This window comes from Pocillopora damicornis, chromosome 2 (assembly GCF_964200805.1).
Source record: "Pocillopora damicornis chromosome 2, jaPocDami1.2, whole genome shotgun sequence".
Lineage (NCBI taxonomy): Eukaryota > Metazoa > Cnidaria > Anthozoa > Scleractinia > Pocilloporidae > Pocillopora > Pocillopora damicornis.
The window spans coordinates 3,736,783-3,752,347 of record NC_142671.1 but is presented as its reverse complement, the minus strand read 5'-3'; the positions used below and the strand labels follow the sequence as shown (position 1 = coordinate 3,752,347).

Below are 15,565 nucleotides of genomic sequence, written 5' to 3'. Positions count from 1 at the left end.
ATAGAAGTATAAAGACAAGAAAAATAGTTTAACAGTAAAAGTTTTGCTTCATTGTGTAAGTACTAAAAAAAACAATTCTCGAACCATTTTTTTTTAGCCTCATTAGAAAAAGCCTTATTCTAACAGTATGACAATCCGTTTGATCGACTAGAATGTGATTTTCAACACGCACTATGAAGCTTGAATGCTAATGTGCTTTATTGGGAAAAATTACATTATCATGCGGCGTAGTACAAAAATAAATGTCTTGGGAAGTTGCTCCCAAAATTATGCAATAAGATACAAAAAAAACCAGTCATGAACAACACACGGTGGTCAAACGTCTGCGCACGTTCGAACACATTTAAGAACGCGTTTTCAGGATGTCAGTAACAAGTTGTCTTACGAGAGTTAAAAAAAACAACCACAGAAGTGAGCAAGTCGCGGTGCTTGAAAACCGTCTAACCCGTGGGGTAAAACTCAAAACAAAATTGTAAATAAACATGAAATCTGTGATTAAATAAGCTTTGTGTACGAAAAGTCTTGTGTTTTCCATTTCCCTATTTTTGTTGATTCCGATGAACTTTTTGATATTTCTTGGCATACTCTAGGCGACAACGGTTACTTCTAATGTTTTCTGCAGCCGGCCAAAATTGACCCCCCTGAACATGCGCTAAATGACTTGGTCACTCGCCTTTTACAACGCTTGACCCGGATGCAAATGCCTACTTTGAATTTTCTTTGCCTCCCCCCCCCCCCGTTATATCTACTTTTGTTCGGATTAGCAGCTGTCAGTTACACTGTTTCTGGATTTATAACACTCAATCGAGAAACGCGTTGCTTGAAGGAGAATACCAAGCTCTTAAACGTACTTCACGGTGGCTCTTTTTTTATTGACGATACAGCAGTGTAGTTTATTCACACCATCTGGGGCCCTTTCCTCGAAAGTCTCGTTAACTTAACCGGTCCTCAGTAATATTTATCGAGGAATAGTCGATCCCAGGTAAGCGGTGCTTCAGTACAAGTCGGACAATTTCCTTGTTTTTGGTTATTTTATTACCATTCACAGGTATCGTTCTGTATTTGTATATCAAAAGATCTGTTTTGCTGAATCGGTCACTAAGACTGCAAAACTGTTGATTTAATGGACGGAAAACGATTAAAACGACGCCCATCTGAGACTGGGCTGTCTGTGTGTTTTGTTTCCGTCCCAGTGTCACCTCCTTCGTCTTTTGACATAAACCTGTGGACAGCTTTAACAATCTTTCCCTTATTTTTGTTCTCCGCTTCCTCGTCAACTTCTTCTATTTCAAATCCTACATTGTCGCTCACAGCTGCTCGCATAGATGGCATATCCACACCACCCACGCCTAGTTGTAGCTTGAGCCCAGAAGACTTGCCACCTGCAGCTACTGAATTCACGCCACTACCCAAATCATTCAAGGATAGAAGCATGGTGATGCAGCAGGTTGCGGAACACTGCGGGTTCCTGCGCCACATCATAAAGTTGTGTAGCAATACAGCAAGATAGCGACCTGTTGAAAACAAGAAAGCAAGCACTTAATTGTAAGCGAGGATGTTTTAGTTCTAAGTTCTACGAGCCAATAGAAAGGCGGATGAGAGTACGAACGGATGCACTTAAATGAACTCAAGAAAGAAAAACACACACAAAAACAACAAACGAAAGCAAAAACAAAAAAATAACAACGGACGAATAAAAAAAACCCAGAAAAAAATGGTGAGCTAGCGTGGATAGAGCCAATTTATAAAGCTTCACTGAAATTCAACATACCCACAACAAGCAAAATAACCAAAATGTTTGCTCCAACAACGAGAATGTTCACCAGCAATGAATCGACATGTTGATCCACATCGGAAGGGACAGATTCTTTTGGGATCTTCAAAATCACTCCAATACCGAGATTGAGAAATATCACAAGGAGAGATGTCAGCTGCAGTTTGTCCTCAAATTCGTCCCTGATTGGCTTGCGGAAGGCATAAACAATGGCAAACAATCCGGAACAGATCGACGCCAGACCAACATAAGCTCTGCTCTCACGCCCAATCAGAATAATCCCACAAGTCAACACGAGCTTCCGTATCACCTCTACAAGTTCCCAGTACCATGCGTCATCGTTGTAGTTCTCGTAAAGGAAGCTCATTCCTGAGATTAACTCTGATTCGTCAATTGACCCCTCTACGAGATAAAGAAAGCAATACTTACAGGGAGAACTTTGAACAGTGAAAGCGTAAGTCTAGTGGAAACAACATACTAGCCGACATATCGTTACATCAAATTCATTTATCTATGTTAAATAATGGAACCAAACTTTTTGAGGTAATTTTGCTTTTGTTTTCATAGTAAAGTAGTTCCATGGTTCCTCTGATGCCCTCAAATTATTTATGACACATCAAATTTGACTGCAGTCGAAATTGGGGTTGTAAACGATTCTTACGCTTTCAAGATCGTCCAGCTGTCGCGGCTGATCGAGTTCAAGACCTGAAGTTAAGTTTGTTATGGTTAATGAAATACCCTGTAAGGAAACGTTTAACTGCTTTGACATCGTCAGGAAATAGAACGAACGACACAACTCCAGCAAGTATAAAATTTAAGCACAGGTTTTTTGTAGTTCTGAGTAATTTTTCATCTTTTTTTTTCTTACTTTGCATTCTTTTCTGTCAATAAATCTACACAACTTCCCTTCAGATTCTAACCGCTGAAGGAGGCCGCGGCCCTATCTTCCCGCCCCCCCGGCCGAGAACTCAATCTCACCTTCACCATTTTCAACTGCCAGAACTTGCTTTCTCCTACGTCTCCACAAAGCCACAAAGATAAGCGCTGGAAGGAGAACAATGTAAGACGAAGCAACGAAGGCAAACAGTGTGAAAAACTCGTACTTTTCACCCTCGCACTCGACGCTGTAGTCAGCTTTAAGGTAGAACTTGCAGGACATTTCAGTGCACAGCTTGTGGCAAGCGACTGGGAGGGTCCTTAATATCGCCGAACTAGTGCTTGGGTAAGTTATGAAGAGATATAGAAATACGTTACGATACAGAAACTCTTTCGTTGCGGATAGAGAATCCTTCACTTCTAAAGACTCTGATGTTGGTTTTCTTAAGAGAAAAAGTTTCTTTATCCAATAGCAACCGAACGCAAGAAACATTACGCAAAAATTACTGCCAAAAATCACGTACATTTTGCTAAAAGCATTTTGCTTCCAGGACGGAAATAAGCAATGAAGAGGTACAAACTGCAGGACGTTTAGCTGGACTACTTCTGCATAATCACCGATCATAGACAAAGATGATGGCCACTTTACATAGACAAAAGCCTCAACTATCCCGGATGTGACCTGATAGAAGCCAATCACAATCTTTAGCCTGGCTAACAAGATGTCAACCAAAGGACGTTTTTCCTTGGATTTTTCTCTTCTACCACTCCAAATAAGAATACCTATGAGCAAAACAACACCCCCTCCTAAAAGGCACAGCTGCACGATGACCCAGGTACTGGACGGACAGGACTTACATGAGAGGACCCGTTTATAGAATCCATTCTCGCATACCTCACACAAGGGACCTGTATACCCTTTGGCACATTTCGACTCCAGTCCTCCCAGGCATGCTACAACCTGGGGACACTGGTATGGAATCGGAAGGGTTCCGTTATAAGAGGTGGAATTTCTGAAGTAAGTGTCGTTTTCGATTTTTAAATTTTTGGCAAAAGCTTCATAGGCGCGCCTGTTCATTTGAGAATTCCATTGCCAGTAATATCCTTTCTTTAGTGAAACTGATTCATTCAGACAATCTAGGCCTTTGGAGGGACAACTCTCACAGGGACCAAATCGATCGTTGCGGTGGAATCCCTCAATACATTTACAGGCTCTGTGGCCGGAGTGAAGATTTGTCCTAGTACCTACAAATAGACAATAGCAGATCATCAGAGCTATTAATTTAACACTATACCCTGTTCTTAAGTTTTCCCCACTCTAATTTTAAATCAAACTCGGCAGGTTTAATGTGAGGGTGAAGTGAAAAGTGAGGAAACCTCTGCGTATCAGTATCACAGTAGTTAAAATATAAAATATCTGTAAAGTAAATGATGGCTCTGCGTCGACTCTTTCTCTTTCCTCGACTTATTCCTCTGTGGTTAGTATCCAAATATATCTTCAGTCGAGAATCACTTCACCTGTGGGGCACACTTCGCAGTCCAGGACTTTTTTCCCCGGCGCATTCTCCGGGGGAACATACGTTCCCAGATTACATCGCAAGCATTCTTCGGCGACGGTTGCCACACTATCAGAATAAAAACCACCTAAAATGAAAACGTTTCGTTAAGAATTGGGAGGAAATTAACATCAGAGCCCACAAACTGACTAAAATAGAGAACTGGGAGAATTCAAACTTTCCAGGGATCTGAACAAGACTGGTAAGGTCAAATGCCACTTGACATGCAAAATCTATTGTAAACAAAAATCTAGCAGAGTCGAAAGCTAACTCTTGTCTCTCTGTGCAATGTGACATGGAACATTTCGAAAGTTTGCAGAAATTGCACCTCCCAACACAGTTAGCTTCTCCATCGATTAATAATGATAATAAGATCGAGTGGAGTCCAATTCGATTTGTGATCATACGAGTGATTAACAAAATAGGACGACCGCGAAGCGAGAGCCCGATTTGTTTATCACGGGTATGATTACTGACAGAATTGGACGACAATAAATCCTGTTACCAATTAATCATAACCATTTCAATTTCCGAAAAAACAAATACACCTAGAACAAATGTCTCCGGTGGAGACAATGTCTTTAGTTCTCCATTTTGGAAATTGCTTTGTTTTTCTTTGGATAAGTGGTTGTCGCTATGGTTATTGTGATCAATTCTGTGATTGGTGGATTTAGCAGAGTGGACCTAGTATGATTGGCTGCTTCAACTTTTCGATTACAGGTGTCCGATTACAGCCAACTGTCCGATTACAACTGTCCAGAATGATTTGTGAAAAATGAAGCAGCTGATGCACCAATCACATTTGAGGAAATTGTAATAGTTATGATCTATTGAGGTACCGTAACAGACAAGACGCCGAACATGATATGAAATAGGCTGCGAGGAAGCCTCATTATCAGCACTTGGGGATGCACGTTTCTCCGCCCGCGAGAAGATTAGAGACGAGTCAGGGAGAGGTTTGCTGGGGGCCTGGCGATAATGTTACTGATAATGTATACCATACCGCTAAAATTACTCCACGCAGGTAAAATACTCCGTACAAAGAACTCTATTGGTGATATGCCGCCAACTTGGAATCTGCATAATTTAGTTTAAATAGTTTCACGTCTTCGAATTCTGTGTTTATTCGTTTCATAGTGCTAATTTATTCATTTTGTATATCACCCTCGTATTTATACATTTAGGAATCAGATTATGAAAACCATAAGTCTTCCATGGTAGCACGTTGTCTCAACTCCACATCAGAGCTGGACGTCGTGTAAACTTCTCGCCGGTTCGCGTAGCCTAAGGCCTCGTACTTTCCTGTGGGCGAAGAAACACTCGTGCCAAAACGCTGATAATAAAGGCCTGGCCGCAGGCTAGATATGAAGATTATAGCATTAGCTATATCATGTTTATCGCAGGATTTTGCTTTTAAGCAAAGGGAATAACCAGAAGAAACATAGTTTCTTGACGAACAATAGCTTTCATGCACCTTGATCTCTCTTGTAAGCGATATATCAATGTTAGTTAGAAAATATTGGTGCTTCACATACTCCACTGGCATGAAAAGGTTCGCTGTGCTGTGACAGGGTCGTGATAGCACCTCTTCGTGACCTACCTGGAGGGCAAGGAATACACTTTGCCATCATAGCTGCACCGTACTGAAAGTTTTTAAGATGAGGAACGAAAGTGCCTGTCGGACAGGGTGCTCTGTACGTCTGATTCCCGTCGGCAAAACCAGCTTCGGTCAGGGCGACGAAGAGAGCTTTTTGGTCTGCTGAAACACCCTCAGTTGCGTGTTGTGGTGAACTTTAAAATTGTGAAAGAGGCAAAAACAGAAATGTTCAGTTTCCATAGCATTGTCGTCCACAAAGGAGGAGTTCTTTTGTAGCACCAAACAAATTTTAATATTTTCAAGCTAACGTCTCCTCCTTTACAATATGTAAAAAAACCCTTCAGAAGAGGTGATATTGTTTTTTAAAATATGCAGTTATAAAATTTTGCAAATTTAAAAAACAAGAAACAACGTTATTGCGCTAATCTTTTCTGCCGTAGAGTGCTCCATTATCTGGATCTTCACTCTAACTTTCAGAGAACAGAATTAAATACAAAATGAGGATTCCTTTCAAGTGCTATTAAATGTATTTATTAAACCAATAAACATTTCATTTAATAAACTCAAATTTATTTCCTTACATATATGTTTTAAGTCTCTTTTGTCCCTCAAATGCTTTCATGTTTAGTTTTTCCATTTTAGTATTCATCAGATATCTAGAAAGAAGATAGATTTCATTATTTCTAGGGTCATTGTGCGAGTCGTTACTCTTCTTATGACTGTTGACAAGTTGTCTGTAAAACCGAACTGACAAAAGGATTTCAAATAAAAACTTGGTTCTAGAATGATAAGCAACAAGGCCCAACAATTTTGTGTCTGGGAGGGTTGGGAGGGAGGGGAACCCATCAGAAAGGATCGGAGAGGAGGGGGGGGACTTAAGAAACGTGTACGATATTTTCAACTTACATTATCTTCAGACTGGAATTCGCTATTGTAAAGGCATTTTGCAGCAATGTTGTAATTGGATTGTTCGCAAGATTTCTGAAAGTAAAACATATTCACATGAATGGTAGTTAGAAATGAGTAATTTTAATCATTTAAAAACCAAATCAATTTACTTTCGCGGTAGACATAACATGAACAAAAGACTATTTTTCATTTCATTTTCCACAATTCCGTTCCAGAAAAGGAAGAAATTAGGATGCGAAAGCAAAGAGACCAGGTAGAGCGCAGCTCAAATGTCTCATCCCAGTCCCTACTCATGCCCTGCGATTCGCGAGGGTATAGACTTCAAGGTCCGCTTGGCGATTCTCAGTTAAGGGCGAAGGTCACACGAGGACGAGGAACGGATTTAGGCGAGAGGAGGAGCCGGCAAACAGGATTAGAAAATCAGTCGCAGACGAATCAACTATTTGACGTATATCTGCAGCTTAGAACTTACATCAGCATAAGCGAAGAAAGGCTCTTGAAGGTCCCTGAATCCACACTCGTAATTTTGTTATCACTTAGAAATCTGTTGATGAAATGAAATGACTCAAAATTACTTAAATCATCAAGTCTCAATTAAACTTAACGGATTTGAAACCTCCATGATGAAGTAGCCACCAGCACTAATGATTAGTTAATGTGAGCACAGTAACTGTCCAAAGATCTGGGTACAAGTAGTCTCCGCAATCAACTTTCAAAATTTAATCGTCACGCGATGTCTTTAATAGAGACATTTGATGTCTACAAAGTGAAAGTTTTTTCCTGATCAAATTTGAATTAATACCCTTCTAAAAATACCATAAGGCACATTTAGGCTCCAGGGCATGCTTTGAAAAAATGACGTCAGAAATACATCAATAAGGGCCTTTTAAATCCAGGCACAAAATTGCAACTGAAACGTGAAGCGTTTTTTCTGTGCACGCACGCTTCCATCAAGTTCTTTATCCCTTGAATCTGTTTCTTATTTATCCTATCGAAGAAATATAACGTGAAAATATCGAAATGTGACCAGTTTTCAATAGATTTACTTACAGATATTTAAGGGACGTCAGTTTACAGAGCACGCCGCTGGACAAAGACGCGATATAGTTGTTTGACAGAAACCTGTCAATGGAAGAAATTAAATTATTTACATCTCAAGAAGGTCAATCGCATGGTATTTTTTTTGTCAGGGCTTCTCCACGCTTCCAGTCACCGTAAAATAAGGAAAAGAGAATAACTTTCTTCCTTTCTGATCATTCTGAAAGAAAATAAAACACTAGACAAGAAACCCTATAACGCGATCTGCAATCCCAGGTTATAGGTTTAGGTTATCAGTACTTTTGGAGTTCTTTTTCGATTGAGTGTCGTAAAACTACTACCAAAGTTATCATAACAGCCAATCAGAGCCAATCAGAGGAGAAGTAAAAATCCCAGCGAGAACTCAAAGAAAACTAGCCGAACGACCTAACACGCGGGAAAACGCGGGCGACCAAGTCGTGATTGGTTTTAGTTTTGCTTCTGATTGGTCGAGAGGGTGGTGCGAGTTTTCAGGACTAATCACAGAACGAAGTAAAGCTAAATTAATGCAATCCTGGTTTACTTTTGGCACTTTATTGAAAATTGTTCTAAGAGCAATACTTACAAAATAACGAGAGAACTTTCAAGTCCGGAAAATGATCCGTCTTCCAATGCAGCGATCTCATTCCTGGCTAGGAATCTGCGAGAAGAAGTCGAACGGAAACTGATTAAGCATATTTCTTTTAGTACCCTCTAGGGAAGAGGGCTTTCAAAGAGAGCATGAAGTGTGAAGAGCCTAGCCTCGAAAAAGGAATATGTGCATAGAACTGAAGCCGTGAATGCCAAAAACAAGATATTCCGCATTTCAAAATATTTTTATGGCGGATGAATACAAGGAAAAATGTTACAGGATAGTGCAGTTGACTTACAATTCTTCCAAGTTGGAGTTATCCCGAAAAGTTCCGTTTTTCAGCTGAGTAATTCGATTCTTTGATAAATACCTGCAAAACGAACATCTAAACTTAATTACGCAACACTCTTTGGAGTAACAAAATTGTCCTTTCAAATGGAGAAGTATGTTTAATGAAGTTAATTAAACTGACAAACATTTTTGTGACTTTGAAAAGTGAATTCTAAAACTAAAAAATGTGAAAATGTTCCAAGTGATGGCCGCCTGTGTGCATTTATTATTGAGTCGACTCACAGTTTTTTAACGAGCTTCAAGGATGCAAATGCTGAAGTCTGTAGAGCCTCTATCACGTTATCTGTAAGACCACTGTGCAAAAAAAAAATTGTTAGACTTTGAATTGATTTCTCAGCATGATTATTCGAATCGAAGAGTTCTTTTAACTTACATTTCCGTCACACCTGCCGGAATTTCTTGCGGAACAGAGCTTAAATTTGAAGATTTACAATCCACTTTAAATACACCAGTTTCAGAGACGCATCTACAAGACTTTGGACACTCTGTAAACCAAGGAAGATTTTGAATTAAAGCCAAATATTGATAAAACACCACAAGCAGAAAAAATCAAGTAGTTCACTCACGTTTAGAGCGTTAGCCCTTCGTCAGAGCGAATGGAGGAATTGTGGGTTGTGTAGTGTGGTGTGAATAAATTGTCAAATAAATTGTCAAAATTGTCAAATAAATCAAAGCCACAGAACGATCCCAAAAGTGTCTTATTAGACCCTGCGTTGTCATAGACTTTAACACTATCGAAACCACAAGAATAAATTGTAATAAACTGCTTAATCGTTTGTCTCACGATTAAAGACAACACGACCGCCTTTCTCGTCACGTCAGTTACAAGAGACGCCAGACCACCAGTGTCTACAGAAAACCCACTCACACTGATCATTACTTAGCGTATGATTTACACCACCCAAAGCGTATGAAAAGAAAATCATCAGTCATCTCCGAGGAAAAGAAACATTTGTCATCAATTCTTGTTTCCGCCAATCGTATTAGATCACCGTGATACAAATGGTAACGCGTGAGCAGTCGACCCCATCGCCTGATGAAGACTAGCAGTAAGCAGTCGAAACGTCGCGATCTACATCTCAAGTGACAACATCGTGGAACAAACGATTAAACAGTTTACTATTATTTACTACCACAATGAGAAATAACCTCTTTTACGATATTAAGAAGAAATTGGTTGAATGTAAAGCACCCGTTGATACCGTAGGGATTAAGAGTGCCGATTTGGAAGATAAATTTTTGTTCTAGGGTTATGCAGCTTACCGAACCGCCAGTGTAAAGAGAAAGGCCGCAAACTGCCATATGCTGCTTAGAATGATTAGTAAGGTTAAATTGTCTAGCAACTGGTTCGGATGCTTCCTTGACATTTCTTTCTACGTCGTGAAGTTGTTCTCGGAATCGATCACCTAGTCGTCTTTCTGTTTCACCAATGAATAACTTTTTGAAATAAGTGCAAGTTATGCAGTAAATGACATTGGCGGAGGTGCACGTGATCAGTAATCTTATGGATCTCTTGGGTCCCGACACTTTCTCTACGTTATGAATGAAAGGAAATGTTTTGCGTCGTGAGCGAGGATGATAGACTTAACTGCGGGGTTGTGAAGGTGAAATGTGACAATGAATGGAATGTGATCGGTACTTTCCTTCTGCGCGATATCTACAGCTGTAACTGGCTATGAACCGTTTGGTGGTTTCGCGTGTGCGGCCAGGTTACTCTCTGTTTTCAAAATGGCCACCGTGCCCCGCTCACAGATCAGCTGTATTCTTTACTTTAGCAAATCTTTTAATAATTTTAGCCATAATCATCTCTTTCTTTTCTCGGCTTAACGCGAAGTTATTCCAAGGAATGCAAAAATTCAGTACCAACCTGCAACATCAACGTTGGCCGTTGCAACATCAGTGTCGTTCTGTGAGTTGTTGGCTTTACAAGTGTACACACCCTCATCAAGTTGTGAAACGTTTTTTAGCTCTAAAGCTGCAGTTCTTGAACCTTTAACCAACACTTTTCCATTTCGTTTCCAAGCAACATCAGCAGCAGGGACGCCTTTTGACCAACAGTTTAGTTTTACGTCTGCACCAATAGGTACCGACTGTGATTCGCTGATAAACATTATACTCGCAGGCACTGGTTATTTTGCGTCGGTGAAAGAAAAAAAATATATATCCATATGTATATAGTTTAGGAAAGACTTATCAAAAAATGGTTACCTAAGGCTTCCACTAATGCATTTTGTTCAAAAGTGCTTAGTTTTTGCTGCGAAGCCGGAAAGCAGAGGCTTTTGACAGCGATGATGAAAATGCGTCACATACTGTGCGTCTTTGGTGTTTTCGTATGGACGATGACGAAAACGCAGTAGAGTGGCATGAAAACTTTGAGGTTTATCAATTTTGCGTAGTTTTTTGCATTTCTTTCGAGTTACCTCAAGCAAAAAAATTTCGCCAAATAGAACGGCACAAACATTTACCACCTAAAATTCAATATAAGACTCTAGAGGAGGGCGAGTGGCAAAACAAGCTTTTTATTACTTTGTTGTTGTGCCACCCCTTCTGGAGGAATAAGTTAATACCTTCGAGGATCTCATTTGATTTCGGTGAAATAAATAATTCTATAACTTGACAAGGCATCTAGGTTGAAAAGCGTTGTTAATGTTAGAAATTTTTCCAATACCTCCCTTGGTATAGTTTTGTGGCTCGAGCAGGAAATTGCAAAAGATAAATCTAAAAAGCAATTTTTGCCATCACGAACTCGACAAATTTATTTTTGCTCAAAAAACAAAAACTTCCATTTCGCAATGTAAAAATAAAAAAAAAAACGTCAAATTTAATTTTAAACGGTCTTTATGATCCACAAATTAGACGATCATTTCGAATTTCCATTATTGTGGTAAATTTGTATTCCTCTCTTCACACAAATCAACAAAGGCGGAAATCAGGTAGGAATTGATACTGTACAATGCTATAGATAGATTCTGATAAATATCCTGAAGAAAGCATAACTTATCCTCTTATACAACAGTTCTGCCGTCCAATCACTGGCGTTAAAATTGTTCAAAAAAAATCACAGCCTCAGAAATTGAAGTGCTTTATCTGTATTACTTTGTTAGTGATTTTTTCCGAGAAAGTTGTTTCACAGATTTTTAAAAATCATCTGTTAAGTTTTTAATTTGTAGGAAGTGTTACCCACACTTTCATGCTTTACAGGCCTATTTTTCTCTAAAAGCAGACAACTCGGCCGAGTCCTTCACATTCTTTTTCCTAAACATATGACCTCTACAAGGAAATTTTTCTCAACGAAATTCCTATATTTTGGATATGAAAGTAAAAACTGAAATGATCACATGAAAATACAACGTACTTACCCTTGGTGTTCGTAAACTCAACAGTTACATTGAAGCCTTCAAATTGCATGACGTAATCACTGGTAAATACGACAGTCATTTTGGAAGTGGTGGATTGCAACGGTGGAGGAATGTCAAAGCCACAGAACGATCCCAAAAGTGTCTTATTAGACCCTGCGTTGTCATAGACTTTAACACTGTCGAAACCACAAGACGTATGGTACTCCACCCTAAACGCTTGAAACTGCAGTTTGATGAAGTGGTATTTCTCTGATAAGTTTTCCGGAATCTGGATTGTCCATTGACAATTGGCTCTTTCAGGATATTTATACGGGAAGTTAGGGGAATGAAATGAACCCTCTTTACTAAGTGTTTGAGGGTCACATTTGAAGACCGAATACGTTGTGTGACTTGTGTAACTTGTGACTGAAACAATAAAAACTGTTCGCGTGAGCCTGGTTAACTAGGCTGTCCAAGATTCCAGGATCTTACCTGGAAGCTTTTGGAACTATCTATTATTTTGTTAAAGGACAGTGATAAAGATAAAAGTAACGACAACAATAAAGGTAATGATAACGACAATAATACTGATAACGATGATAATGATAACGACGACGATGATGATGATAATCAGTGATAATGATGAAGATGATGATGATAATGATGATGAAGATGATGATAGTAACAACGGCAACGGAAACGGAACTGAAACGATAACGACAACGACAACGACAACGGCAACGATCACGAGAGCGATGATGGTAACGATGACGTGAACGATAATGGTAACGATAACGGAAACGGAAACGGAAATAACAATATTGAAAATGATATATACAGTGATTATAAACGTGATTATGATAATGCTGATCAGTGATAACTGACAACAATGTTAATGACTTTGACGACTCTGACAGTGATATGAAAGTTGATAATGGTAATGAAATGATAATGATCTCATTGGCGAAGGCAATGGTGATGATAATAACAAAAAATCCGTCGAAATCCGACTGAATGACACCCCGGCAAGTTCCCAATCAAAGAGCGCGTTGTATCGATGACAAAACTCACTAGCCAAACAACGATGAACTCAGTGCTTGTTAGTTTCTATCAGTATTTCATTCATGTTTGTCTCACCGGTATACGCCAGAGTTGTTGCTGGTGACTTTGTCACTGGCGGTGGCGTTGAACTTCCTGAAAACCAAATCACAGTAGCATAGGTCAATTTTATCTGCCAAATTATGTACGATGATGGAAAAATAGTTGACAGAATATTTGTCATGATATTTTTTTCCCATTGCAACTATAATTATTATCACTTTCTAGGGCATTTTGGGGCATTCAGCAGGCTTAAATGGAGAATTTTGCGGGGCAAAATGTATTTTAGCCCGCTGAAATAAATTAATGAAAAGTAAGAATCAAACAACTGTACAATAAAAAGAGCCAATTAAAATCGAGAAGCCATCGCTATGTTAACGCCGTTTTCTTGCAGCGTTGATGAAAGAAATTAAAGCAAATTTGCGCCATTGCGAAGCATAACAGCGAATAAGACTTGATATCGGCTACATAAAGGATTTCTCAGCCGCACAGAAACACGCTTCGGGCATTCTTAGTCGTCCATTTCTGTCTTTAAAACCCGTAGAAGTTCTGTGGCCAGTGGCAAAGTGCACGTAAGTTTTGCAGCTTCAAGCCGAGCGCACTCAGTTCAATCAGCAATTGTGCAGTTAATTTTAACAGCTTTATCGAATATTCCTTTAAGAGGTTTTGAAAACTCAAATGGCGAGATTTTGTAATTTCTCACCAGCTTCGCTTGTTGGTGTATTTTCATTGAAGGAAAATAAAAGCTGTTTCAAAACTTGTAGACGCTCGTGTGATTGTTAAGGCTGTTTCGATGCAATTTTTTCATTTTTATTTTCTCAATGTCCTCTAAAGCGAAAACGATAAGATAGTTCATGTATAAACGGGCATAAATATGTTTTGGGACTTTACGAGAGCTCATTTTAACCCTCGTCTTGCGGTTCGGACTGAAATGAGACTGAGAGTCTATTGTTATGTTAAACATTGTTTAAATGAAATGAAGTGAATGAGGTTTAGGAGTGACAATCGTGAATTTACAAAATGGTAAGATTTTTACCGTTCAAAATCTCTTTCCCTGTAACTCTGACCAATGTTTAGAAATGGTGTAAATTGTAACGGCGAGGATTTAGGATTTAGTAACGGTGAGGATATTTACGTTAGCAGCTTCTTACCTCCATTTAGGGTTTGAGTTATTGGAGCCGTTGTGCACTGAATTAAGAAAGAAAAACAGCAATTTATTGCAGTTGGTCTGTGTTGGCAGTTGGAAAACACACGAAGGAGGCTTTTCACAAAAACTTTTACATCGTTCCTCTGGAAATACCTTTCGAATGAGGACTTTGAATAAAAAGAGAAACTTTCTGACCGACAAATCTAACGGTTAAAGAAAGATGTTCAACTGAATTGTGATAATTTTAGCGATGAACAAATTAATTAACTTTGAGGAATATACTCTCCACGGTGGGAATCTGTAAATGTTTTGAATCAAATATTAAACAGACACGAAACGGTGATTTTGTTAAGACTTTCTCTTCATTTCTAACTCTTTACTTGACATACCAAAAACGTGCCTTTTTTCTAATCAATTTTATACCAAATTTCACTGATTTTGAGGAGTTGAGAAAATGGAAAAGGTTTTTATGACAAACCCGTAGCAAAATACTGAACTTGAGAATCAACCTTGACCCTTTGAGAGTTAAACTGAATTTGAATCACTATTACTGTTCAAACCTGAATGAAGTTAGGAACGCATTAGAATATAGATGTAACGACCCAAAACCATTTCATCTTCCTCTCTGACAGAGTTTCATTTACCCTTGAATCGAGCATCGGTTATGGAATCAGGCTCTTTACTTGACATACCAAAAACGTGCCTTTTTTCTTATCAATTTTATACCAAATTTCACTGATTTTGAGGAGTTGAGAAAATGGAAAAGGTTTTTATGACAAACCCGTAGCAAAATACTGAACTTGAGAATCAACCTTGACCCTTTGAGAGTTAACTGAATTTGAATCACTATCACTGTTCAAACCTGAATGAAGTTAGGAACGCATTGGAATATAGATGTAACGACCCAAAACCATTTCATCTTCCTCTCTGACAGAGTTTCATTTACCCTTGAATCGAGCATCGGTTAGGGAATCGTAACTCCTTCGGTAATCTGGATAAATAATCCATTTTGTCCGGTAATTGATTAAATCACTCCCGCTGGCGTAAGGGCAGCGTGTTGTAATTGGTTGTAATATTCGTAATGGCAGCCACGAAGCACGTAACTGTGTCTAATCGAGTCTTATCGTGGGTGTTAAATTCAACTATTTTCAACAGTTTCGTGCATAAAGAAAGGGGAGAATTTAACAATGCTACTGAAACAAGAGGAAACAAAAATGAAATAGAAGGAATCATGTCAGGAACTCTTATTCAACAGTCTTCTATTTTTTTGC

General features: G+C 39.0%; 1 protein-coding gene across 1 annotated transcript; it reads right to left on the bottom strand.

The window, feature by feature from the left end:
* Window positions 1-851: 851 nt before the first annotated feature.
* Window positions 852-15,272, bottom strand: LOC113679191 (uncharacterized). Its single transcript, XM_089197100.1, has 18 exons — window positions 15,157-15,272; window positions 14,299-14,335; window positions 13,187-13,243; window positions 12,071-12,475; window positions 10,579-10,836; window positions 9,085-9,196; window positions 8,934-9,005; window positions 8,659-8,730; window positions 8,355-8,429; window positions 7,763-7,834; window positions 7,185-7,256; window positions 6,710-6,784; window positions 6,385-6,459; window positions 5,807-5,997; window positions 4,169-4,294; window positions 2,753-3,895; window positions 1,772-2,176; window positions 852-1,514 (listed from the first exon to the last, which is right to left on the bottom strand). The coding sequence occupies exons 1-18, from the start codon at window positions 15,253-15,255 to the stop codon at window positions 1,099-1,101; spliced, it is 3,762 nt and encodes a 1,253-aa protein (XP_089053226.1). The 5' UTR covers window positions 15,256-15,272; the 3' UTR covers window positions 852-1,098.
* Between the last annotated feature and the right edge of the window lie 293 nt (window positions 15,273-15,565).

Coding starts and splice junctions, on each gene's coding strand:
- LOC113679191 (XM_089197100.1), bottom strand. CDS start 15,255: ATGCTCGATTCAAGGGTAAATGAAACTCTGTCAGAGAGGAAGATGAAA. Junction 14,336..15,156: donor GCGTTCCTAACTTCATTCAG/GTTTGAACAGTG, acceptor TTCTTAATTCAG/TGCACAACGGCTCCAATAAC. Junction 10,837..12,070: donor TGAGTTTACGAACACCAAGG/GTAAGTACGTTG, acceptor CAAAATAACCAG/TGCCTGCGAGTATAATGTTT.